This window comes from Acipenser ruthenus, chromosome 16, assembly GCF_902713425.1.
Source record: "Acipenser ruthenus chromosome 16, fAciRut3.2 maternal haplotype, whole genome shotgun sequence".
NCBI lineage: Eukaryota > Metazoa > Chordata > Actinopteri > Acipenseriformes > Acipenseridae > Acipenser > Acipenser ruthenus.
Window position 1 is genome coordinate 27,162,276 of NC_081204.1, and position 24,951 is coordinate 27,187,226.

At 39.5% G+C, this 24,951-nt stretch overlaps 2 protein-coding genes across 2 annotated transcripts; one reads left to right on the forward strand and one right to left on the reverse strand.

Annotated features, from left to right (window-relative positions):
• Positions 1-12,736: 12,736 nt before the first annotated feature.
• On the reverse strand, positions 12,737-16,720 carry LOC131697809 (cis-aconitate decarboxylase-like). Its single transcript, XM_058989227.1, has 6 exons — positions 16,596-16,720; positions 16,357-16,417; positions 15,966-16,153; positions 15,613-15,705; positions 14,662-14,867; positions 12,737-14,326 (listed from the first exon to the last, which is right to left on the reverse strand). The coding sequence occupies exons 1-6, from the start codon at positions 16,611-16,613 to the stop codon at positions 13,402-13,404; spliced, it is 1,491 nt and encodes a 496-aa protein (XP_058845210.1). The 5' UTR covers positions 16,614-16,720; the 3' UTR covers positions 12,737-13,401.
• A 242-nt stretch (positions 16,721-16,962) lies between these two features.
• Positions 16,963-24,610, forward strand: LOC131697808 (uncharacterized). The gene is made up of 11 exons (XM_058989226.1): positions 16,963-16,972; positions 18,511-18,685; positions 19,054-20,520; positions 20,914-21,006; positions 21,138-21,242; positions 21,679-21,788; positions 21,982-22,179; positions 22,317-22,479; positions 23,045-23,210; positions 23,506-23,600; positions 23,702-24,610. The coding sequence occupies exons 2-11, from the start codon at positions 18,529-18,531 to the stop codon at positions 23,785-23,787; spliced, it is 2,640 nt and encodes an 879-aa protein (XP_058845209.1). The 5' UTR covers positions 16,963-16,972; positions 18,511-18,528; the 3' UTR covers positions 23,788-24,610.
• The last annotated feature ends 341 nt before the right edge of the window (positions 24,611-24,951 follow it).

Consider the following 24,951-nt stretch of genomic DNA (forward strand, 5'->3'; position numbering starts at 1 on the left):
TTGACTTATATCATGGTAAAAGCATTGCAAAGTGTAGTTTAAGACAGCAAAAAAAGGTATGATACATGGCAAATTAAGGTAAATGTATAGACTAAGTATGACAAACTGCAAAATGAATGTGCATTTTACCATGGTAAACTTTTACAATATTGTTTTCTGTTCATTATGAGCTTCCAAACATTACCCACGAGCATTCCTCAAGCCTACCCTTCACTGACTGCATTATTGTGGGGGAAAGACAGAACAAATCGGTCTCCATTTTTTGCATTTTAAATTATGTATTTAACATTTAATCATAATGTGATGTGATTTCATTATTTTTCTTTTCATTAAGAATCAAAAAAAGTGTAACTAAGGTTGTCTCAACTGCCTCTCGTTTTTAAGTCGTTTATAAGAAGGGTGTCTCTTTATTGTATAAGAGATGTCATCTTGCGTAATTTGGGTGAGAGGACCGCGAAGCGAGAGGACTAACTGCGCGAAATGATGTCACTTTCCAGTAAGAGACACCCTTCACACGACGTATTAACGTATTATAAATCACACACATAAGGATTAGACACACACATATCTATACAGTGAAAATAACTTTTATTTTCGTTAAATATAACATTCAACCCCCCTTCTCCCTGTCTGAAAATGGTTTGGTCCAGGATCGACCATAAATGACCTACTACAGTAGCCGGTCTGTGCTGTGTTTGCAGACTAGTTAAACGTGACGAAACTATTTATTAAAAAACAAACGTACATCCTGTAAAACTTGCACCACTAGCATGTAAGTGTCCTGAAGTGCAGTTAGTAACTGAAGAGTTGAAACAGTGGCTCTGATTTGGTGTAGGAAAGAAGCATCGCTGTCGCAGCAGGTGGGACTTGTTCCTGAAGACTTGCGTGAAGAAATGTAGCCTATTTATTTCCCTTTTTTGCATTTCATCCGTGTTTGTCACGTAATGCTTGAGACTGAGTTTGCTCTTGTGTCTGTAATGCTGATGTTTGAGTGACATATTCACGGCCAGTGACATCACGTAATATGACCCAATTACTTATCCAAATTAAAATAAAGGTCAACGTTAATAACAGGATTTTCCATTTTGCTATGTTTTTATTTAGAGCATTTTATTTCTTTAAATACAGATCATTCTATGCACAGAATGACATTTATACACAAGACAAGAGGTATAGGAATGTTTGGAAATGCTGCTCTGTGATTGGTTGATTTCTCATATGTGATTTATAATAATTGGGATAGCCACTTATTCGGGATATTTTTCCTTCTTCCAAGGCGTCCCGATAAAGCGACGCAGACTGAATTAAAGTAAGGTACATTTAAACCTACTTCCCTTTGGGGTAAAATGTCTCTATGTATGTGTAATAAAATACTGCTCTTAAAATGCAAGTGGTGTCCTGACTGATATGCAATCACAGAGTTTGTAAAATAGCCTGGGGAGCACTGTTACATGATGCTCATCGCATCATCCTTGAAATTCAAATAGACAAGTCTAATGAAAGGCACAATAAAAACTATATTGCAGATTCATCTGGCTGTGGCTGATTTGAAATGTAAACGGTTTTTAAATGCAAAAAACACACCAGGCAGAGAGAATTGACGCACGGCCCTCCTGCTTTTACAGGCAGCTAAAGGTGATGAACTGGAATCACTAGGCCCACTCTGGGTCTGGCTCTTAACTCCTCAGCTCTCCCACGGGGACATTGTGTTTAAAATCAATATTCATGACAACTTCATGCTCCTTCATTACTAAAGTAAGCATGAAGCTCTGCCAAAGCTCAGTAAATCGCTCAGATGCTTTTATACTGCAATGCCATAAACATTCAACTACACACAGGTGTTGTCTGAAGAGGTGTGTCTTGAGGAGGCGCCGGAAGGTGGTCAGGGACTGGGCAGTCCTGGATGCGAGCGGTGATCCGGAGTCAGTGGAGTGAGCAGAGCAGTGGAGTAGCGTGGGAGAAGTGAAGGCAGGAAGCACACCAGGCGAGCAGCGGAGTTCTGGATGAGCTGGAGCTCACAAGTCTAAGCCAATGTTCCACTGTTACACGGTATTAAACTGTAAAGCAGGTGAAGCCAACAGAAACAGCCTCGCACGACTTTGGGGATTAAGGAAATCAATTTTGCTAATATTTAATCTACACTAAATGTAACCTATGCGTTAACTGATTAAAAATTAAGAACCACTCAATGATTGCAAAATTGCAAGGCAACAGAAAAGTTACATTTACAGAACATGAATCATAAATATGTTTTACAATAAAACAAGTATGGAACAACTATAGGATATGTCTCATTTTCAAGAGTCTTAGTGTCTCCCGACTTTTTAAACTCTACTTTTATAGTCTTGGGGCCACCCCCCATCTCCCATCTCAAAAGTGATGTGCTTACCTGAACAGGATAGGCAGAGGTTGGCACATAGCGAATAACGAAACCACAGCGCCTCCGAGTGGACAGGTTGGGCTCACTGCCATGGACTGTCAGACCATCGTGGACCTGGGGTATAAGAGTGAGTATAGCGCCCTCTTGTGCCGACAGGAGAATTTCTTGTGAATTCTACTCCTTTTTATTGAGTATCCAACATTTTTTATGTATAAAAAATACATAAAATTTCTCAAGGATGTCATTTTTTGGTTGTAATAGCACTCTTAGAAGCCCAATTTGAAAGGGAAGGCCGCAATTGCCAAGCATACATGTGGTCATTTATTGTTCCTGAGATGTTAAGCTTTCTTTTGATACCAAATGCACACATATATATATATATATATATATATATATATATATATATATATATATATATATATATATATGTGTGTGTGTGTGTGTTATTGTGTACATAGAGGTTACTTACAGACATTTGTCCGGCCTGTAGAGGGCACTCCACAGCCTCACTCGTGTTGAGGAGGTGATCTAGGATCTCCTGATTGGCTGTCAGCATGTTCCTCAGGCGGGGTGAGGTGATCTGGGGGAGGAGACCTTGATGGTGACTTCTTAAAAGATATTATGGAATTAAGTTTCATTTAAAGACATTGAAATTGCTTAAAACTGAACATCAGTATTTATACCATTAAAGTTGACCGTTAGACTGCAGTTTAAGATTGATTCATAAAATCTAAAAACATACCATTAAATCCTTGGCGGTCCAGTGGTTAAAGAAAAGGAGGTTCCTACTTCAAATTCTCAGCTACTCACTCACTTTGTGTGACCCTGAGCAAGTCATATAACCTCCTTGTGCTCCATCCCACAAATAAGACATCAAACTGAGGTCCTATTGTAAGTGAATCTGCGGCAGCAGTTGTTGATGCATAGCTCACCCCTTAATCACTGTAAGTCGCTTTGCATAAAAAGCATCTGTGAATTAATAATGATAATTTTGAAGAGGAATAGTTTATTACAATATTATATCAAAACAACATCCAGATTTGAAATTATTTTGAAAAAAAATGCTGCTATAATAAATATATATATGCCTCTAAAAAAAAAATTTGTTTACAACTAGTTATAACAAATCCAGTACACCTTACCGTACATATAAAATCAATGCAGACGTATTATGTTCTTTTGGGTGTACTTTATTCCTTATGTGATTTTAAATATGCATTTCATGTGGGTCATGCTTCAATTTGGTTTATTAACTGCTGACAACTGGTTTACTAAACTTATTTTCATTTTTACCAGTGGTTAGGTAATATACAGTAACCTATTTATAAATAATAAAAAAGGTCAGCTAAACCTGTTCAGCTGATCCCTATTTCAGTGTTATCAACTTCACGTGTGTCATGTTATTGAACGATGTGCAAAGGCACTTTTAAACATGTTACTGTAGTAATGTTTAGCAAGTTAGAGCTGTTTTTATTTTATTATACCTTAGTTTATATATAGGTTAACACAAAATAATGTTTGTTGCCATGTTAGTAGGCTGTTGTTAACAGTTACTAAACTGAAATGTCCCTTAAAATCATGGCCCACAGCATTGCTAATGCCTATTACTATTGCTTATAAAATGCATTTAGTGCTGCAGATGCATTATTGAGTGTTTATGACTAAAGTGTAACCGCATGAACCACTTGGGGATATCTTAACACACCCCAGAGAAAAAGAACTGGAATAAAGATGACTGGTTACTAGGGGTGTAGTGAGGATTCATATTTGTAAAAACGGCACACAGACAGGATACGATGCTGGACCAGGAGAAAGATAAACCCAGTCAGGCATGACATATTCAGTTTGATCTCAGATGCATTCAATTGCATTTGCAATATCCACGTGGGACTGTGCCCATTGGAGCTGTAAGTGTAACTACACAGCAGTGTTTCTTTAAAAACATCACGTCAACATGTTCCTTTCTACGCTTCCTTGGTGCTCATGCGGCGTGCAGTATTATCAACCACTGGAAAAGGTCAAATGTTGCCACGGCGAATTAGTGAAAAATATTCATGTTATATATATATATATATATATATATATATATATATATATATATATATATATATATATTGAAACATCTTCTGACGGGAAAATATGGTATGCTGTGATGAATAAAATCTCATTTTTAAAGCGGTAGTGATGACAATATCAGAGATTTCACTGTGAAGCATTACTATGTGTTGCTACCTGTTAGCAATGTGTGCAAAGCTTAAATCCCAACTGCAATACTGGTATGGGTTCTATACACTGAAAAGACTGAAAAGACTATGACCATATGGAACATTTTTTAAACTTCCATACTAATGTACTCAGGTACTTTTTACCTGTCATCATTACAATAGCCATATAATAAGTTTTGGTTAAAATTCGTCCTCATATTTTGCTATAAGATTATCAAATAACTGTGTTGACCTCCTTCTAACTTGCACAGTGCATAAAAAAGTCTACATCTGTACATGTAGATTACTGTACATGTTGATTGCTCCTAGCATTAATAAATTGTAGGGCTAGCATCAAATGCACATATTCATTATATTAAAGGAACCTGCCTTCTAAGCAGGTGTAAGTACTATTTATTTATATTTTAATTTGTTAACCAGGTATGGTGAAAGGGAACAAGGGGTTTTTTAAGGACCCTGGCAGCAGCTATAGAGAGATAAATACATATGAGCACCATTTAAATGTGTAAAGCAGCTAAGATACATCTAAATAAATAGCAATATACAATAAATGCAAGAAGAAAAGGTGTGAGTCGCAGTACCTGGGATGACCTGCAGGACCCCATTCTCTCAGTCTACGTCGTCCAGGGCCAGCCACACAGAAGCCACTGAACCCCCCTCAAAACCCCAGTACCTGCCATTCAAAATCACACTCAGGGTCAGTGATGATTTAAGCATCATCTCCACAACTACAAGACCCCCCAGCATCATTGCATTAACAAGCACCCTCTTATTTTCTTGTTTTAAGGTTAAAAAATATTAGATTAAGTCTAATGCCAGACAAACTTCCAGTTGAACTGTGACAAAAAAAAAAGACAGGAGCACTTTTCAGTAACCAAGTTTGATTCAATAAACAATACAGCACCTTCATTATGTCAGTGTTTAATGTAGACATTTAATCAAAGGTGCAATAAACAGGATTGCTATAAAAAAAAAACCTTAAAGCTTTGTGGCCATAACTTTTAAAGGGAATGTGGAAAGAAGTTTGTAAAGGGAAGTGGTTACATTTGCCTCTACACGTAATGCACAATATCGCCCTCTGGTGGACATGAAACAACCTTGTGGCCAATTATTACTATAATTAATAAACTTCATTCCATACATGTGAATATGTGTTTAACATGAGGCATGTTCACCATAATAATTGTATTGATATTTTTCTACACTACTAACCTGATATCCTGGTGCCAGGCAACAAAGGGAAGCCCGTGATTATGCTGACCTCCACAGGGGGCGCTGTGATATTGCAGTTCCCCACAGGGAGTGCTGCTGTTCTGTTGTTTTCCACAGGCAGCTTCGGGTATTTGCAGATGAAGCGTGAATCAAGGAGGATGACGTTGGGTCCCAGGATCCCCTTGATTGGCTCCAGCACCTTGGGATGGGTGGCCAGAGACATCACCCAGCGGTACTTCAAGTGCACGGTATGGAGACTGTACTGGGCATACTCCAACCCTACAGTGGAGAGAGTAATAGAGGTGAGGACAGGCACTCAGCAGTGCATTCATACAAGCCATGGCAAATGAAGAGATTTTACATTTATTCAAATTGTACAACCAAACAACATCCTAGGCATATACTCACCAAACTCCCTCTCCAGTCTACTGAAGCCCTCTGTAGCTCTCTCCAGCTCTTTGGGGTCTAGCACTGGCACCCCTGTTAGGAAGCCACGGTTGCAGTAGGTGGCACACAGTTCAGTCAGGGAGGGGGTCATTGTTGAGTTGAATTGGAGGTACTTACAGCTCCAAGCTCCCGCCCTTGTTTCCCTCAAAGCTCGCTCTCTTTGTTTCTAGTTTACTCTGTACTGTCTCAACTGACTCTCAGCACTTCCAGCTCACTCACTGAGCTCACTCTGTACATGCCCAACAACTTAGGAATTACTCTTCCCTTGCTCAAACTTCACATTCACGCACACAGCTTATGCTATGCAATGTGAGTTCTCTCTACTCTCTTCAGAACACAGATTCTCCTGTTTTCAGAACAATACTCACACCCGCTTGACCTGATCTCACTTTTTCCCAACAGCACACGTGCCACACTTTGTACACTCCCACTTTGCAGGATTTCTGCTCACTCTTTTAGCACTTAATGTTCACTTGCCTAAATCTCTATTCCTTATCTAAACTGGCTTTTTTTTAAAAAAAACTCTCTCATTCTGCGCACTCTTAGTTTACACAATACAATTTTAGCTCACACTCCAAGCCCTCTGTTCCCTCACTCGCCATGCTCACTGTTTTTTTTTTTTTTGTTAAATCTCAGGTCACCCAACTCAATTTATTTTCTAGATCCCCTTGTGCACTATAGCTCTAGTGCAGTATATTACAATCACACTGAGCTCACCCTTTCACTCGTAGTGCACTCTGTAAACTGGCCCACTCTCTACCCTCACAGCTGTCTCCTCAAAGTCAGAGTCCCAGCAGATCCAGGGGCTGCTTTTTAAACCCCGCTGGATCATTTTTTGAGTGTTTACGAGTTTTTTATTTGATAATAAAAAGACAACACCTGAATTTGCTTTAACAGATGAATATCTGCATTACATTAAACATATGAGTAATTCATTTATAACTTCTGGGTACAGGTGCTTTTTTCCAGCTAGTCAACTTCCTTGTGTCAAGAAAGTGGAGGAAGCCAATTACATTGTTATAGATTATTGCGGTCAATGCTTTTTCTTTTGATGCACATGTTGCTACTGTTACAATTACATGTTTTTATATAATTTGGCCAGAATTTACATGTGTACCGATTAAAGCAACTTTATATCTGATGTGTAGGACATTCACATTAGCAGTTTTGTTGCAGATTTAACATTTCCCTTGCATCCAGAACCTCTTGATTCTGTAACATCATACTAGCACTACGATGTATGATCGATCAGTCAAAAGAAGAAAAAAAAAATAAGCCTCATGGTTTAGGAACTTACAAATCTTAGAGGGTTGCTCACCAAGAAACTAAAGTATTACTGCTTTAAAAAAAACTAGTATGTTGGCGTTTGTAATTTTGATTTATGGTTATCCGTTGCATAACGCCTGTCTGATTACTTTAATCTACCTACCATTTAAATTTAAAAATAGAAAACAAAAGAAAAGCACAAACATGCTTATGAGATAATAAGTGTGCCACTAGCTATGCTGTCTATATGACATCATCTTCACCTATTCACACCTAATTCAATTTGCTTTAAGTTTTTTTTTAGTGATGCTATTATGATTTACATATTTTGTATGACAAAGGGGAAACTTTATGCAGTTACAGAAAACCCAGTTTTTCTTGCTTTACTGGTAATATAGGTTACATTGTGTGCTTATGTAATGATGGTATCTGGGTCTCTGGCAACACATATGCTGGCCTGTTAGATTTAAAATAGAAGTTTTGTGGTCTTTCTTTAAAACTCTTCAAAAAGGGCATTAAAGTCAAATAAAGATCCCTCTAGTCCATAGGTTAAACCTCAGTTCAGAAATTCAGGTTTTTTTCTGAGCTTTTTGAGAAACGTTAGTTAGTAAACCTGATAAATACATAATGATCAAAGCAGAAAAAGCAATCACGAATGAGACAAAACAAACCCAGGAGTCTATTTCAATGATCTAAAGAGTGGCATATGTAAATACCCCTGCTCTTTATCTCAGTGTTAACCCAGCTGGGATTTACTTACAGTATTAACATTACAAATACAGTGTGACAAAGTCGTGAAAAATCTAGATTTACATTTTTAAAATAGACCCCATAATACAATATAAAAGAGAGTGTTAATCATGTATTCTCCTTGTTGCTTAGGTTCACTTTGCAAATTAAATAATTTCAGTCATTACATCCTGGTGGCTTTTTAAAAGAGAAGTTTAAACAAGCCCTCCCCAGACTAAGTGTACAAATTATCTAAGAGGGGCGTCTAGTTTGTGAAGTGCATAAAGTTTAAAGGAAACAAAAACTAAAATAAGTAAATAAATAACACATTGATGAAGCAAAATGAAAGAAAAGGAAGAATGACAAATAAACACCAGTGTAATGAAGAGGTGAAAATGAGAGAAAGGGGGGTAAGGGAAATGTCTCTGGGGATATTTTTGTTTGTTTGTTTTCCAAATGGTTAACAAACTCTTTACTTAAGAAAAAATGAGCACCACTGTTGGTCCAGTTCAGGAAATGGCAAGGGTCTAGAAAGGGGATTTTTAAATGAGGCACAGATTGTAGCAGGGCAGCACGTATGTCATACTAGAAGGGTGTTTGAGGAAATACTGTAAAAGAAGAGTAATGGAGAGTCCTGCATACCTTCACTGGGTGGGTGTCCTTCCCCTGAATGCATCTCATCATTTACATATACAGTGCCTTGCAAAAGTATTCAGACCCATGACCAATTCTCTCATATTACTGAATTACAAATGGTACATTGAAATTTTGTTCTGTTTGATATTTTATTTTAAAACACTGAAACTCAAAATCAATTATTGTAAGGTGACATTGGTTTTATGTTGGGAAATATTTTTAAGAAAAATAGAAAACTGAAATATCTTGCTTGCATAAGTATTCAACTCCCACACATTAATATTTGGTAGAGCCACCTTTCGCTGCAATAACAGCTGTAAGTCTTTTGGGGTAAGTATGTACCAGCTTTGCACACAGTGTCGGAGTGATTTTGGCTCATTCTTTTTGGCAGATTTGCTATAGGTTGTTCAGGTTGGTTGGACGACGCTTGTGGACCGCAATTTTCAAATAGTGCCACAGATTCTCAATGGGATTGAGATCAGGACTTTGACTGGGCCACTGTAGGACATTCACCTTTTTGTTCTTTTTTTCCACATGGTCAACAGACTCTTTACTTAAGAAAAAATGTGCATGATGAGGAAAGTCAGCGTGCAACAATCTCTGTCAGTTCAGGAAATGGCAAGGCTATAGAATGGGGATTTTTTTTTTTTTAAATCAGGCACAGATTGTAGCAGGGCAGCACGCATGACATACTAGAAGGGTGTGTGAGGAAATAGTGTAATGGAGAGTCCTGCATACCTTCACTGGGTGGGTGTCCTTCCCCTGAATGCATCTCATCATTTACTCATAAGCTTCCCGAGGCAATGTAACACAATCCCATTTTACTGACAACCTTTTACTATTTACAAGTGTTTTATTTGATAATAAAAAGACAACACCTGAATTTGCTTTAACAGATGAATATCTGCATTACAAATTACACCGTGTAACAATTTTTTTTTTTTTTTTTGTTCCTGGTTAGTAAGTGTTATTTCCTAATTGCTTATGCCTCAAAAGTATAGAAAATGGCTATTATTCCCCACAAACTTTGCTTTTGTGACCAGGGCAGTGATATTTTGAAATGTACCTATTTTCCAGAACATTCCAGATAGATTCAATGCTGAGTAAACTTGGAGTAACTTCTAGAACTTTCTAGGACTTTCCAGTAATATAAATAGTAGTACACATACAGGGGCCTTAAGCCCACCAGTTCAGTTTAGTTCCAGCTGCCTAAGTGGATACATATCTGCATTTTTCTGAGATGGCATCAAGAGGCTGCAAGCATCCGGCAGACGCATTTTGAGACTTCAAAATGGTGGCATTCCTGATGGGTCTCCAAGGCGGTTTTACCAAGTTTCCATGCTATCTTTGCCTTTGGGACAGCAGGGACACCAAGGCGCACTACCACAGGCGGGACTGGCCACAGCGGACCCTTGTTCTCTGTGGGGAGGAACAACGTCAAGTGGGAGCCACTGGTGGACCCCCGGAAGGTGCTGTGCCACCACTGCACATCAAATTTGGCCTTATGAAACAATTTGTCAGAGCTCTAGATAAGGAGTCGGCAGCCTTCAAGTACCTTCAAGACTTCTTCCCTAAGCTGTCTGAGGCAAAGGTCAAAGCCGGTGTCTTCGTCGGACCACAGATAAAGAAGATCCTGGAGTGCAATGAATTCCCCAAGAAGCTCACTAGTAAGGAGAAAGCGGCTTGGAACAGCTTTGTCGCAGTGGTTCGGGGATTCCCGGGGCAATCACAAGGCCGAAAACTATGTGGAGCTGGTTGAGACTCTGGTGAAGAACTACGGCACAATGGGCTGTAGGATGTCCCTCAAAGTCCATATCCTTGATGCTCATCTTGAGAAATTCAAGGAGAACATGGGAGCGTACTCGGAGGAGCAAGGCGAGCGCTTCCACCAGGATATACTGGACTTTGAACGCCGCTACCAAGGACAGTATAACGAGAACATGATGGGAGACTACATTTGGGGGCTGATTCGTGAATGTGATTTACAGTATAATCGTAAATCTCGACTTCTACTCACTTCTAAATCTTTTGTAGTCATTTTTGTATTACTTTAATATAAATACATGTTAATTTGGATTCATATGTTGTTTTTTTCTGACTTTATGTGAACGAAAAGATACAAATTCGCCTGTTTTCTCATTGGAAATAGGTAAATTTCAAAATATCACTCCTGGTCACAAAAGCAAAGTTTGTGGGGAATAATAGCCATTTTCTATACTTTTGAGGCATAAGCAATTAGGAAATAACACTTACTACCCAGGAACAAAAATTGTGTTACATAGTGTTATCTAAGAGGGGCGTCTAGTTTGTGAAGTGCATAAAATTTAAAGGAAACAAAAACTAAAATAAGTAAATAAATAACACATTGATGAAGCAAAATGAAAGAAAAGGAAGAATGACAAATAAACACCAGTGTAATGAAGAGGTGAAAATGAGAGAAAGGGGGGTAAGGGAAATGTCTCTGGGGATATTTTTGTTTGTTTGTTTTCCAAATGGTTAACAAACTCTTTACTTAAGAAAAAATGAGCACCACTGTTGGTCCAGTTCAGGAAATGGCAAGGGTCTAGAAAGGGGATTTTTAAATGAGGCACAGATTGTAGCAGGGCAGCACGTATGTCATACTAGAAGGGTGTTTGAGGAAATACTGTAAAGGAAGAGTAATGGAGAGTCCTGCATACCTTCACTGGGTGGGTGTCCTTCCCCTGAATGCATCTCATCATTTACATATACAGTGCCTTGCAAAAGTATTCAGACCCATGACCAATTCTCTCATATTACTGAATTACAAATGGTACATTGAAATTTTGTTCTGTTTGATATTTTATTTTAAAACACTGAAACTCAAAATCAATTATTGTAAGGTGACATTGGTTTTATGTTGGGAAATATTTTTAAGAAAAATAAAAAACTGAAATATCTTGCTTGCATAAGTATTCAACCCCAACACATTAATATTTGGTAGAGCCACCTTTCGCTGCAATAACAGCTTTAAGTCTTTTGGGGTAAGTATGTACCAGCTTTGCACACAGTGTCGGAGTGATTTTGGCTCATTCTTCTTGGCAGAAGAAAGCCAACAAAAAACACTGCTCACAGAGCCAAATAAACACAAATACCTCCACCAAAGAAGTAACAATTGTCTCTTTTCTTTTGATACTTTCTCCTTCGCTTACTTGCTTGCTTAGTAGCTCGCTCACGCTCCTCCTTCCTGCGCACCCACCCAGGTCAGCAAATGCTGCGGGTTTTTATAGATGTGGTCATCTCCGGATTAGCAAACACTTAATCAATCTGGAGATGACGAGTTTGCACGAGTTTATGGGGGTGGGTTTTTAACATTAACAAACATTCACCCGTTCTAAATCAACACAAACAATACATTTAAATCATACAATAATAACATCATTTGTTGCTGAATGCATGTCAATGCATACCCTGCATTCGTCTGTTTCACCCGCTAGACACAAATTACAGCACCAGCTCAATTGGAGCTCCAACTCTTAGCTAATCAACCTCTATCCCTCAGGGATAAACCACACCCGGAATTGGGGAGATTTCTGGGGAGATAACTATTTTGTTAGGTGAGGAAAGACTTATTTGGGGAAGTTTGACAGGTTATTTACATTCCCAGATGATTCTAGGTTAGGTAGAAGCTGGCTGCAAACACTAATATTAAAAATGATCCCATAAGTTTACAGAAAAGTTCATTTGAAGTTTAAAATGTTATTATTTTTGGTTAGGACATTTCTCATTGTAGTCTCACACTGCAGTTTGTCTATTGATGTAATTTGAAGGAGAGGAAAGTAAATATACCCTTGCATGAGCAATTGATTTCAAAAGAGAACACTTCATTTTACCAATTTATTATCTGCAGTATATACAATACATTTATATCACTTAACAATGAAATTACTGTATTATTGTACACCTTAAACACTGTAAACTAATAATCTTTTTCAATTAAATAAAATATAAACACCAAAACAATTACAATTGTTTCATTTGTATTATATTTGCACACTTGGGGCATTACACTGATTTCACATTTGATGATTGAATTGATTGAATTGACAGATGATATCTTCCAAACTAGTGACCTGTTACACAAATCAACAGTATTGCAATCCCGATACAAAAGTCTGAAATTACACACAATAAATCTTTGTAAAAGATCAAATAAAATAACAAGAATTCAATAAATAGGGCAATAGTGAGATTCACAGTGCTATCAGAATTGAGAGTATATACATTGCATAATCCATGTGAACTGTGCTTTACTTACAATTGAGTATGACTGGCAAATAATCACTAAAATTCTGCACTATATAACAACAACAACAACAACAACAACAACAACAACAACAACAACAACAACAACAACAACAACAACAACAACAACAATAATAATAATAATACAGTAAAACAAAACACAAATGGCATGAAGATCGTTTCCCCAATCATTTCATATTGTTTTCTTCAAGTGTACGTCATCAAAGGATGTCATGAAGCCCTTCACTCCAGGTGCATGGTGAGGTGGGAGCAGTCCTGCATGTCTTCTATGTTCTCCACAGCATCAATGATGGCCTCCACTCTCTCTCCTGGCAGGACTGCCCCAGCGTTGGCCCGGAACTTTTTCAGCAGACTGTCACGACTCAGTGGCTTCCTCCAGTGTCCATAAAAGGTGTCGCAACGACCCTTCAACACATCGCCAGTTGTGAGGGTCACCAGCACCTCTGCGTACATCTTATTGAAATTGGCAGGGTTGTCCTGGGGGTGCTCGACCTGTACTCTGCTCAGGAGGCTGAGCAGCTCAGGACGGTCCAGGAAGGCTGGGCTGAAGGATTGTACACTGACCTCGCCGTCCAGCAGAGCAGTGCAGGCGTTGAACTGGAAGGAGTGTCGGGCCTGGTGCTCGGATTCAGGGAAGGGCCGGTTGATATATTTGGAGAGGGGGATTCTCAGTAGGATGTTCTGGATCATAGAGGGCTGGAACCCCCCTACGGTGTTGACCAAAAGCTCCCGTGCTGCGCACGCTGCGTCTGCCACCCAGTGCATCCCCAGGTGTGCAGGGAAGCGCTTGAAGGCTATGTCCTGGTCCTCCAGCAGGAAGCGGGGATCCTGTTCCACCGGGGAGGGCAGAGCCTGAGGCAGGTAGTCGTTGTAGAAGGCACTAAAGCCAGCGCAGCCTGGGGTCGAGTCCAGGATCAGTGTGCTGGCCTCCAGGCCCCGGGATGCCAGCAGTGCCGCCTCCAGACCAAGTCGGGCTGCGTTCCCAATATGAAGAGGCTTGGATTGAGTGGCAGCATTGGCCATGGGAGCCCCTGCCAGCGAGGCAGCAATCGCCAAGGCGTTTGAGCACTGCGAGCGATCCAGGGAGAGCAGACGGGAGCAGGCAGCAGCACTACCCAGAGGGCCCACTACAGTCGGGGGATGGAACCTGAAGGGAGAAACACTGGCATGACCATCCTGGTAACTGAGAGAGTATTTTACATTATATATGCTTTTAATGGTTTTAAAATTCTGATTTAAAAACAACCTCGGGTAGACAAATGTTTCTTATCATGCCTTCTAAAAAAGGCATGCTAGGAAAGTGTAATAATTTCCAATAAAAACAACATAATCACTGTGAGGCTAAAAAACCACTGAAAAACAGATTAAGATTTGCTTTCAAATTCAAACACGGTCTCATTCATGCTGGAAGAATATTGGCACACTTCCTTCTTGGCAGCACTACAGTATTGTGCCAAGTTTGTTCGGCAGCAGTCTCCTCACCTGTTGGGGATGTTTTGGGCTTCGTTGGAGAACCTCATGAGCCGACCCTGAATCTCAATGCCCACGTTGAAGGCTAGCAGGAGGTCCATCCCACTGGGCTTGGCGTTGCCAGGTAACATCTGAGCAATAGCGAGCAGGGCAGGAAGGACTGCCCCTGAGGGGTGGGTGGCTGGGTGCCAGGTATCATCGAAATCCATTGAATGGACCTGCAAAGAAGAACGTGCGGGCACAGTAAGCACCTGGTACAGTGTGATCTCCACTGACATTCCTGATTGTGAGGAAGCCTGGCAGTGCCCCATCTTTCTACAAAAGAAACCTCAAGGACATGAATACAAACCTGAGCTTTCACTTTTCAAAAAAAAAAAAAAAAAACAACAGGATAAATGGAATGTGTCCTGAATACAGTCACTCCCTGATGGGCAAATATCCAGTATAATGAACAAATTAAATTATTTAAGTATTATATTTAAACAATTAAGGCATTACATTGGTTTTTAATTTTCTGCATTATGAAAATGTTTAGCCTCAGATCTCAGAAGTTTTTCTCCTTTGACTTTCTCATAGAACTACTCCTTAATCATCTGTTAAGTAACCTGTAAAGTGCTCTTGTTTGCTTTTCTCAAACAATTACTTAAAACTTGAGATAAAACAAACGTTTAAACTATTTTATGTTGAAATAATAACACATCATCTCTTACAAGATCTACTGATTTGTGTATGTACTGTATATACTAACATTTTGGAATGCTGTATTTCAAGAGGTGTTTTCACGGAAATTAGTTGCAGGCAGTGTAATGAGGAAATGACCAGCCACAGACATGAGCTGCAGAGCTCGTCAGCTGCTAGAATGTGCTCATTTCATGGACTACATTTTTACAATTTGAAAGGGCTGAGCACTGTGTAAACAAACCTGACATTAAAATATGCCAGCCAACAAATACACTGACTTACCGCAACTCCATTGACAAAGGCTGCCAGACTTGGAGAGAGTCTTGTGTGTCTTCGACCAAAGACTGAACTGATGTAATCTGGAGCATACATTTGCTGCAAAGAGAGTTAATCACAGATCATTATAGGGTCTCAATGTTCTTTTAGATGGAAACAAGCAAGTTAAATTCTTGATTATCATCACCCTGGTTTGACAATGCAAACCTCAACTGGAACGGTGACTGTTCAAAGAAACTTTTCAAAAATGGGGTAAGTACTGAAGGAATGGTTGATATTAAAATTGTACAGCCAGGGCCCACTTCTTTGGCCATCATTTTAGGACCATAGCCCAGTGTAAGACTCAGCTGAAGGATTACCTGGCAGTGCTGCAGAGCCAGCTCAAAGACATGGGAGCTGCTTCCCAGCAGCCCCACCCCGATGCTGTCCAGGATCATCCTCTTACTGCGGTGCAGCACAGTGTCTGACAGCTGGCCTGGGTGCACCAAGTGGATGAACCCTCCAAAACTGCTGGTGATTGTCTCCTCTGGGGCAGGTCTTTCTTGCACTGCAGGACAACAAACAGCAGATCAGTCTCTGCCTGTGCTTCACTTTAGTATTCAGAGCATCAACTCTACAATAATGCACTAAAATAACAACACTTAAAGACAACTGGGTCCATTGAATTGGTGATGGTATGAAATCCTGAAAATTAACGTTATTTACACAGTTTTTTTTTTTTTATTAAATAGCTTTTTAAAAAATGTTTACCTTCAACTGCAGATTTATGTAGAAGTCGCAGGCAGGAAAAGTGCCTTGAGGTTCTCTGAAACTAATTTAAAAAGGGAAAAAAATGAAATAAAATCAATATGATATATGACAGAAAATACTACTACGACTACTATGACTACTAATACTACTACTACTACTACTACTAATAATAATAATAATAATAATAAAATAAAAAATAAAAATGCATACATTTCTAAGAGTTTCAGCGCAATAATTACCTTGAGTGCTGAGAGCATGATGGTGTTCAGTAGATTGCTGTGTACAACAAAGTTCTGTCACTGAGCTGATATTTTGCTGTGGTTCCATCCTCTCTTTATATTCTTTCATACCTGGATGCTGATCGTCCTCCAGGTTCCAAAACCCCTCCTTCTTTTAGTGAAACTATTCAACTAATTGGGGGGATTTTTCTAATTTGACCAGGAAATGGGTTATGTATTGACCAAGAAGTGGTCTGGAATGTTGGGGAATAACCCTCTTTCTGTTCTGGGAGGACACTTACTGAGAACTTGGCACTGGGAGACTCCTCCCCTGCTTGAGAGAGAGGTTCTATAAAAAATAAACTCTCACCTCCTAAAGTTCACACCTTGTTGGCCAGGTACTGTAATACCAATCTTGTTTCATATTTTTACAGTTAGACAAATGCTTGTTTGATTATATAGAAAATATTTAAATGTATTTGTTTAATGTAAATTATGTTATATAGTGTGTGATCATTTTTTGTATTATTAAAAATACCAACTGTATTTTAGTTAACTAGTAGAAATGTAGATTATTATAAAACATATATATCAAATACTGCATGCATTTGGGGCGCCCATCCTCATGAGTGTGTTAATAATTATTATCACATACCATACAGTATATAATAAAGGAAACACAAAGACTGCGCAGAATATTTCCTTTACAAACACTAAAGATAAATAGATCAAAATGGCAAACTTTTTCATAAACCAGTATAATTAATGTATTACGTTTTTACGTGAACAAACAGTTAAGTTTACAAAGTATATATACAGTGTGGGTAATATATTTCATTAAAAAAAAAAAGATATATATCATTATAATCATTTGCATTCATAGAATATCTACATGGTTATCTGACATATGCTTTCATTAGTCACCATACTATATTGAACTATACTGTACTGAACAAGTATGCTTAAGACTTAAATAAAATGCCTCTGTCATAAACTGGCACTGTGGAAAATAGGTTGTGTTTTTGAAAAGACCACTTAGTTCAGTTTACTACTGACACAGATTATATTACCCACAATTTAATAAAAACATGTATTTATTCATTTATTTATTTGTTTGTTTGTTTGTTTATTTATGTAGTTTGTGTATATGTATATACAAATAATGGGGTGGATATCCCTTTTTTTCTCTTAGTACATGGTTATGCAGTTTCATTTGTATGCTTTATGGTGCATTAAGTTGGTACTGGTATTGCTAACTGTTCCTTGGCTGGCAGGCAGACAGATCACTGATAGCTAGATTCAGGAATGTCCTCATGCATGTCGACACTCCTGGGTGTTTTGTTCAAGCCTTTTCTTCTTTTTCAATAGCATTGTGTATCAGTCATGCTTGTTTAAGGAAGTAGTTTGACTCTGATTTTGCGATCAGCTGTTCAGTGTTTACCATATAAATCAGTCAGATGTGCATATGAACTCCAAATCACTTTAAAGGAAAAGCAGACAATAAACATTTTGGTGTATCCATTTAAATTGTTTATCTGGGCAGTACCAGATATCTAAATGGAACAACATTACTGAAATGCCAGTTTCTCGGGTTTGTTGTTGCTGAAAGATGCTGAGCTCCAGTCGAGCTGACAGGCTGTGATTGGCTGATTTGGCAGTTGTGGGTACAGACTGGTTGCTTTCATCGCTACAAAGTATTGATTGGCTGTTTGTGGTGGATAATACAATAAATGTGTACCAATTGTGTCTTTGTTTGGTATTTGCTGTCCAATAGAACTAAGCTTTCATTACGGCAAGTCAAAATGAAAAGCCGGCTCTTGCACTGATTGATTTTAAGTTTGATTCACAGTTGATGCTGTGACGTTCCAGTGGGCACCGTCTCATAGAAGCCTGCTAGAGTTGGCTGAGTGTACTCAATTGTTTTCTAATTTGACAGAGTTTTGACGTTAAGAAGATGGCGAGTGCAGATGAATTTGCGGCCATGTTCTATGGAGAGCCGGGGGTCCTGGGCCTCCTGGCCAATGGAATCAGTGCTTTCCTCGTTCTTCTGCAGAACTTCAACGGAGCACAGACTGGTGTACCATCCCAGGGAGTGGAGCACATTCTGGCTGGTAAAAACACAATCTATCTGTGTCTTAGGCAAAAAAGGATTCCATGTTCTCTAAACACCAATTCATCCTGTACTGATTTCTTCTATGATATTTAAGATGTTTCTTAATATTGTATTACTCTTATATGCTTCAATACAGTCTTACAGACCATGGGTGTAAGGCTGAGGTGCAGCAAATAAAGTTGGTATTCTATTAGAAAAACAATATGAACATACAGTGACCCTGTATGCTAATTTTTTAAAAAAGAAAAGAAAGATCTTCAGCACAACAATAGTTGGACCTGTAATAGCACAGCTGATAATTACTTTGAAGTTTGTTTGTTAGGTGACCTTGCTGGACTCTGACTTCTACCTATCTACATTTCACAGGTGTTCAACTGATTCTGATTGGGGGGGTAACTCAGCTGTTGGCTGGGCTCCTATCCTTCCGGAAGTATGATCACTTAAGTGGGACAGCCTTCATCGCATTTGCTGCTCTCTGGGGCAGTTATGGGTCTACCCGTATAGTCCTGGGTGCCTTTCCACCCTCTATTAACAGCACCAACATCACTGACCAGCTATATCCAGCCAACAGCACTTTTCCAAATACAGAATTGGCTACTCCACCAATCGGTCAGTCTGCTATAGCAGGGTTAATCGCTTACATTTCCATCTCATTTATCCTGTCCTTCTGCTCTGCCACTGTAAACTACATCATGCCTTTTGTCTTTGGGGCCATCACCTTGACGCTGATCTTTGAGGCAGTGGGGCTTGTCGGGGGGTGGGCTCTAGTGGTCTCCGGGGTCCTGGAGCTGGTGATCCTCATGTGTGGGCTTTATGGAGCGGCAGCCTTGCTCCTGAAAGGTGTCACGCAACGTTACATCCTCAAGGGCTTTGGGACCCCCCTTTTTGACGTGCTGCTCCTGGGGACGGCCAATAACAGCAACTCCCAAAAAATAGGGGAAGAAAAGAAGAAGAACACCCAATATGCTGAACCCATGGCACTGGGCTACCTGTGCGACACAATCTCTCCTTTCATCTTTGCCTTCTTCTGCTTTGGCTACCTACCTTCCTTCTTTGTGGGCACTATTTGGGTCACTATCAACGCTTTCTCCCAGCTTTTCTCCAGTTACTATGCCTACCTCCGAAAAGACGTCTACCACACAACCAAGTTTTGTCTGCACAGCACCTACTGGCTGGTGAAATCATGGGAGGAGTTTGTGCTGTCAGTTCTCATCGACAGAGAGGGAGCGGTCAGCGGGCGAGAAAGGATGGTTGGTGACTGGTTCTTCCTAGCGACCGCCATTGTTCTCTGCTTGATGTCACTCAACATGGATGTGCTAGAGGTGGCCCATAACTTGCTATTCCTCCTGCTCACGGTATCCACAATCTCCCAGATCCCACTGGGGGGCTACTACATCTTCTTTGGGGTGATCTGCAGCTTGTTCACAGCCCTGTCTCTCTACGGTACCTTTGCCCGACTCATCAATTCCATAGGGGAGAAGACCTTGATCCCTGTTGGGGTGCAGCCACTATCCACAGAGAAGCTCCAGGATGTCCTGGGACTCATCAAACGGTGCTGGGTGAAACCCCAAGACCTCCCTCGCAGCACCGTTACACAGCTACCTGATGCCCTTTTCTACGTGACCAATGGCATAGCTGCCCTCTCTGCCATCCACAGCCAGGACGTGCACCCCACCTTCCTCCATCTCACCATGCCCTGGGTACTGATCCCTGGAGCAATCATCCAGGTTTACGTGAGCCGACTGGGCATCCAGAAGGGAAGGCGCTTTGGGCCCATTATCCCATCCTGCTATGCTGCCATCTGGGCTACCTGGACCTGGTATCGGTTTGCAGGTATGTTTTAATAAGGGGAAAAGGCAATGCCAGTTGTCTTTTTAAGTAAATTCACATGATAACTTTACAGTGATCGACCAATTTGTTATAATAAACCCCTGTAGTAGGCAACAGTCATGTCAGTGGAAGTGCAACCTGTTTTAATTAAATAAAGTGGTTGAGGAAGTATATAGGTGTTGAAAGTAATAAATAAAAGATGTGTGTCCCTGTTGTAAAAAAGAGTAGCTCTGTTTGACTGCACACATGATATAAGGATTCTAGAACAAGCTAAACACTTTCTATTTGTGAAATCCCCCTGAGGATGTCCATGACTGTCCTGCACCTAATTCATGATTTTCTTAGTTGGGAATGTCTTGCTTTTAAAATTAGTAAAATAATGTCTTTATTTTGTAGGTGTGTTACTTGGCATTTCTACTGATTTTGCTGGTGGATTCACAGCTGGGGCTGTAGCATTCTTGGTACTTAATGGCTTCCTAATGCTTATAGGTAAGTAATTTTAATGGAATTGGATCTTCGTCTAACATTTAGGGGTTTGTTTAGTTGGAGTGAAAAGTGTCAGAGTAAATGGATGGAAAATATTAATGTGTGTTGCTGTGTGTTTTCCTCTCTTTCTCAAGGTGCCTATGTAAATGTTGTGCTGCTGTTGCTGACTCTTGTCATGGAGGTGATTGTGGTGTGTTTCCTGCTCTCCACACTGGGCAGACTGCCTTACCAACTGGAAAGTAAGAGTCTCCCCTTCTCCTTCCCCAAAGTCAAACCTGGAGCAAAGATTAACAGCAACTTGTTATTTAAACAATTTGAATTAGGAAGGTAGACATCTATCACCCGAACACCACACATAATGGCTAATAATTTATCCTTAATGAAAACATATTCTGTGTTTGGATTGGCAATCAAACAGGTTAAGTTCTTGACTAAATGTTTTCCTTAGACTAGAGTATTCATCTTTGGCTTTTGATTGAACTGAACTCAACAGATCCTAGACTTTTGGCTCACCCACAGTTCACGCATGGCAATCTCTCCTGTTTCTCCCCAATGTTACCATTGTTGGGTCTGTTTTGTTACACACATGCACTACCTCTATGGAGCCTGCCTGTAGACTCCAGTACATTTTCTTTCCAAGGATGGTGATAAAACTAAGTTGGTTTTCCATTACAGTTGCGATGCTGGCCATCTTCTCTTTGATCTGTTTGTATGGTACTCTGGCCTCCCTTGCAAATTCCATCTTCAGAAAGGAGCTGCTGCCTCTCGGGCCCCCATTGCTGAAGGTAAAGTTGTCATCCAGCTATATCGGAATTAGTTTTAAAATAATGTTTTTTTTTCAAAATAATAAAGATTTTTAATAGATCCTTAAACTAAGGTATGTCCACGAAGCCTTTGAATTCCCAGTGGTCATTACAAAAGTGCTGAAGTGGATTGTTGTAGATTTGAGCATGCTTTTAAATGCACTCTTTCTTATAGGCTACACAGGAAAAAGCTGACAAAACTCCCCCTCCTCCTCCTTGTTCCATCGCCACCTCAAGAAAGACCAGTGGGCTGCTGAGCATCTCAAAACTCCTGGATGCTGGTGGGGTCTGTGGTATTCCCACTGATACTGTGTACGCATTGGCAGCATCCTGCAAACACCCACAGGCTATAGAGAAGATCTACAATATCAAGGTATGGACTGGCGTATTTATGTGTTTGTTTGTCTGTGCTGTACAAAATAAGCACTCAAGAGTTATTTTGCATGGAGGCAGGAGTAGAGTCACTTTCCAGAGCCATGCTCTCAGCTCACACTTCTGTCCCTCTTTCAGGATCGCCCACAGGAGAAGCCCATCTGTATCTGCATCTCCAACTTGGAGCAGCTGTCAACTGCCAAGCCCCCCTTCAGCCCCCTGCTCTGGGAGTTCATGAGGAACGTCTACCCAGGAGGCATCAGCTGCATTGTCAAGAAGGGCGAGTGGCTCAATAGGCTAGGTGAGTTCAGACAGGCTCTTCCATCTAAAGGAAATGATCCCTGCCACCGTACAGGCAGTTAGGTCAGCTACCGTTTGTATGTATATAGGATTTTACACAGTACGTTTTTGTTATTTAGTTGTATTACTGATATTACTGGCAAATGGAAAAAAAACTTAAGTGTAATATGAACTATTTAAACACCTGTTAATTTAATGAAACTACTTTAAAACTCCTGTTGAAAGTTTAGTTGTATGTTTCTAGTTTTGTAACATTAATAGATGTTTTTGTCCTTCCAAAAATTGGAATGTATAATTTAGAGAAAAAAGCGAGGTCTGTGTTTCAAATCCTGGCAGTCACTGCATTGGTCTAATAGTTTATGGGTGTTATGGCAATTTCTGTGTAAAACCACAGGTGACTTCACTCTCCCTTTTATAGCACTGCTACATCTGTTGACTCTTTTACTCATATGGAAGGCTATCATTTGTTTCCTTTAAGAAAATCCAAAAACCTGTGTGAGTTTAGTTTGTAAGAGAGGCTCTGTCCAAAGACCCACGCTCACAGCCTTCTCTTGGTTCTGGTTTAGGAGTCGGGGCAGCCTATAACAGAGTGGGGACTAAAGAAAGCATCATGATCAGAGTCCCTGACCACACAGTGACCGCCCATCTGTGCAATATGACTGGACCACTGGCCATCACTTCAGCCAATCCAAGTGGAGAGCCTGATAGCACACACCATGACATGGTGATAACGTAAGTATTTGTGCTGTATGCTAATGACCAGGTGACAGCCACAACAGCAGCCGTTAAGGAAGATTCATTTCTATTCTAATTGTTAGATACTATATTCATGGCAGTGTGAGGTTGGTCCTAATTATCGAGCGTCTACTGGGTACTAATGGGAAAAAAGTGTTGTATCATGGATACATAATATTGCATGTTAGAATAATATTTACCTGCATTAAAGGACCTACTGGGCTAGTGTAGGAAAGCTAATATTTTGTAGTCACTGTTATAAATGCTATAATTTCCTTTTTGTTTCCCACAGGCGTCTCGGGCACAAAATCAGTGGGGTTCTGTGTGACGGAGAATCAAATGAAGCGGTCGGTTCCACTGTGGTCAACTGTTTGAAGATAGATGAAGGTATTTCCTTGATATTTTTCCTGTTCCCTTTTGTTTAAGGCAGCCTGGACTGAGAGCTTTTTTTACTGAACACTGTTACTCAGTTTTATTTTCTCTTTCAGGTACAATCACTATTATACGAGAAGGCTGTTTTCCTGCTGCCCAAGTTAGACACATTTTTGAAAAAGTCAAAAATTCCATGGAGTAAAGACAAGGAACACTCACTACAAATAACAGTAACGTAGTGAATCACTTCTCAGGATGTGAGAAGTGTACTAGCTGGTGAAAATGTGAGCAGTGATCTTCAATTAGAACTGAGATGATGTAGTGACATCACTAGGATAATAAATTATTATTATAGTATTTATAATTATAAAAACTGTGCCATTTAATTTATTCTTAAACTTGTTTCTGTGAAGACTGGCAACATTTACTCCTGAAATGAAGATTTCAAATTTTACAGTCCACATTTGTGAATAATGTATATAGTAATAAAGTATAAATAAACATTTTGTGTGTGCATATATTGAAAACACTTTGATGGTAAATTATAATACAATTTGTGTATGCTATGTACTTTATGTAATTATATTTGTTATAGGTTTGTATTTATAAACTAATAAAACAAATCAAATAATTTGGTGAATCTTACCCCTGAATGCTATTTGCTATGATTGTCTCAAAATCCTGGATATAAAAGAACTGGTCAAGCAATTAAATGCATAGTATAGGCATTTGAAAAACATGGCCAAGTGTTAAAAATTATATTTGTCCGGTGTGACATTTCTGTTTTGTATCTGCTGTGAATTTCCTTCCTTAAACATGTACTGTTTTATTTCATAAGACATTTTTAATACTGTGTATATATGTATATAGATATTTTTTTATACTATGTCTAGGAAGAAGTGACTGGATTTTGAATCTGTAATTAATCCTCATTAAAACTGTATAAACTGTTCAATGTCTTATAATTACAACATGTATTCTGTGATTGTCCTTATCAATGACCATCAATAAAGTATAATTAAGACTCAAATGACTAATACTTGAAACTTAACAAGATTACATTTATTTAATTTCCAAAGCACAACTTAAACTTCCATTACATTTAGTTGCAGCATCCAACAGCAGATTTAAGATAATGGCCAGGTTACCTGTTTTCTGCTGGGAGGTGATGGTATATGACTCCTTCACATGGTGGATAGGAGATCTGGAGATGTTGGAATCATCTTGGGATGTCTCACTACCCTTATATCTATACTGAAAACATGTTTAAAAATAAGATGAGGCCCCTTAACTATTTCCTTTTAGCTTTTCTCATGAAACTGGTCATAAACCAATTTCTGTCAAACAAGTCAATATGTTTATGTCC

Coding starts and splice junctions, on each gene's coding strand:
- LOC131697808 (XM_058989226.1), top strand. CDS start 18,529: ATGGCGAGTGCAGATGAATTTGCGGCCATGTTCTATGGAGAGCCGGGG. Junction 21,007..21,137: donor TGGCTTCCTAATGCTTATAG/GTAAGTAATTTT, acceptor CTCTTTCTCAAG/GTGCCTATGTAAATGTTGTG. Junction 22,480..23,044: donor CGAGTGGCTCAATAGGCTAG/GTGAGTTCAGAC, acceptor GTTCTGGTTTAG/GAGTCGGGGCAGCCTATAAC.
- LOC131697809 (XM_058989227.1), bottom strand. Junction 14,868..15,612: donor CCTTTGTCAATGGAGTTGCG/GTAAGTCAGTGT, acceptor TCTTCTTTGCAG/GTCCATTCAATGGATTTCGA. Junction 14,327..14,661: donor GCCCAAAACATCCCCAACAG/GTGAGGAGACTG, acceptor TTCTCCCTTCAG/GTTCCATCCCCCGACTGTAG.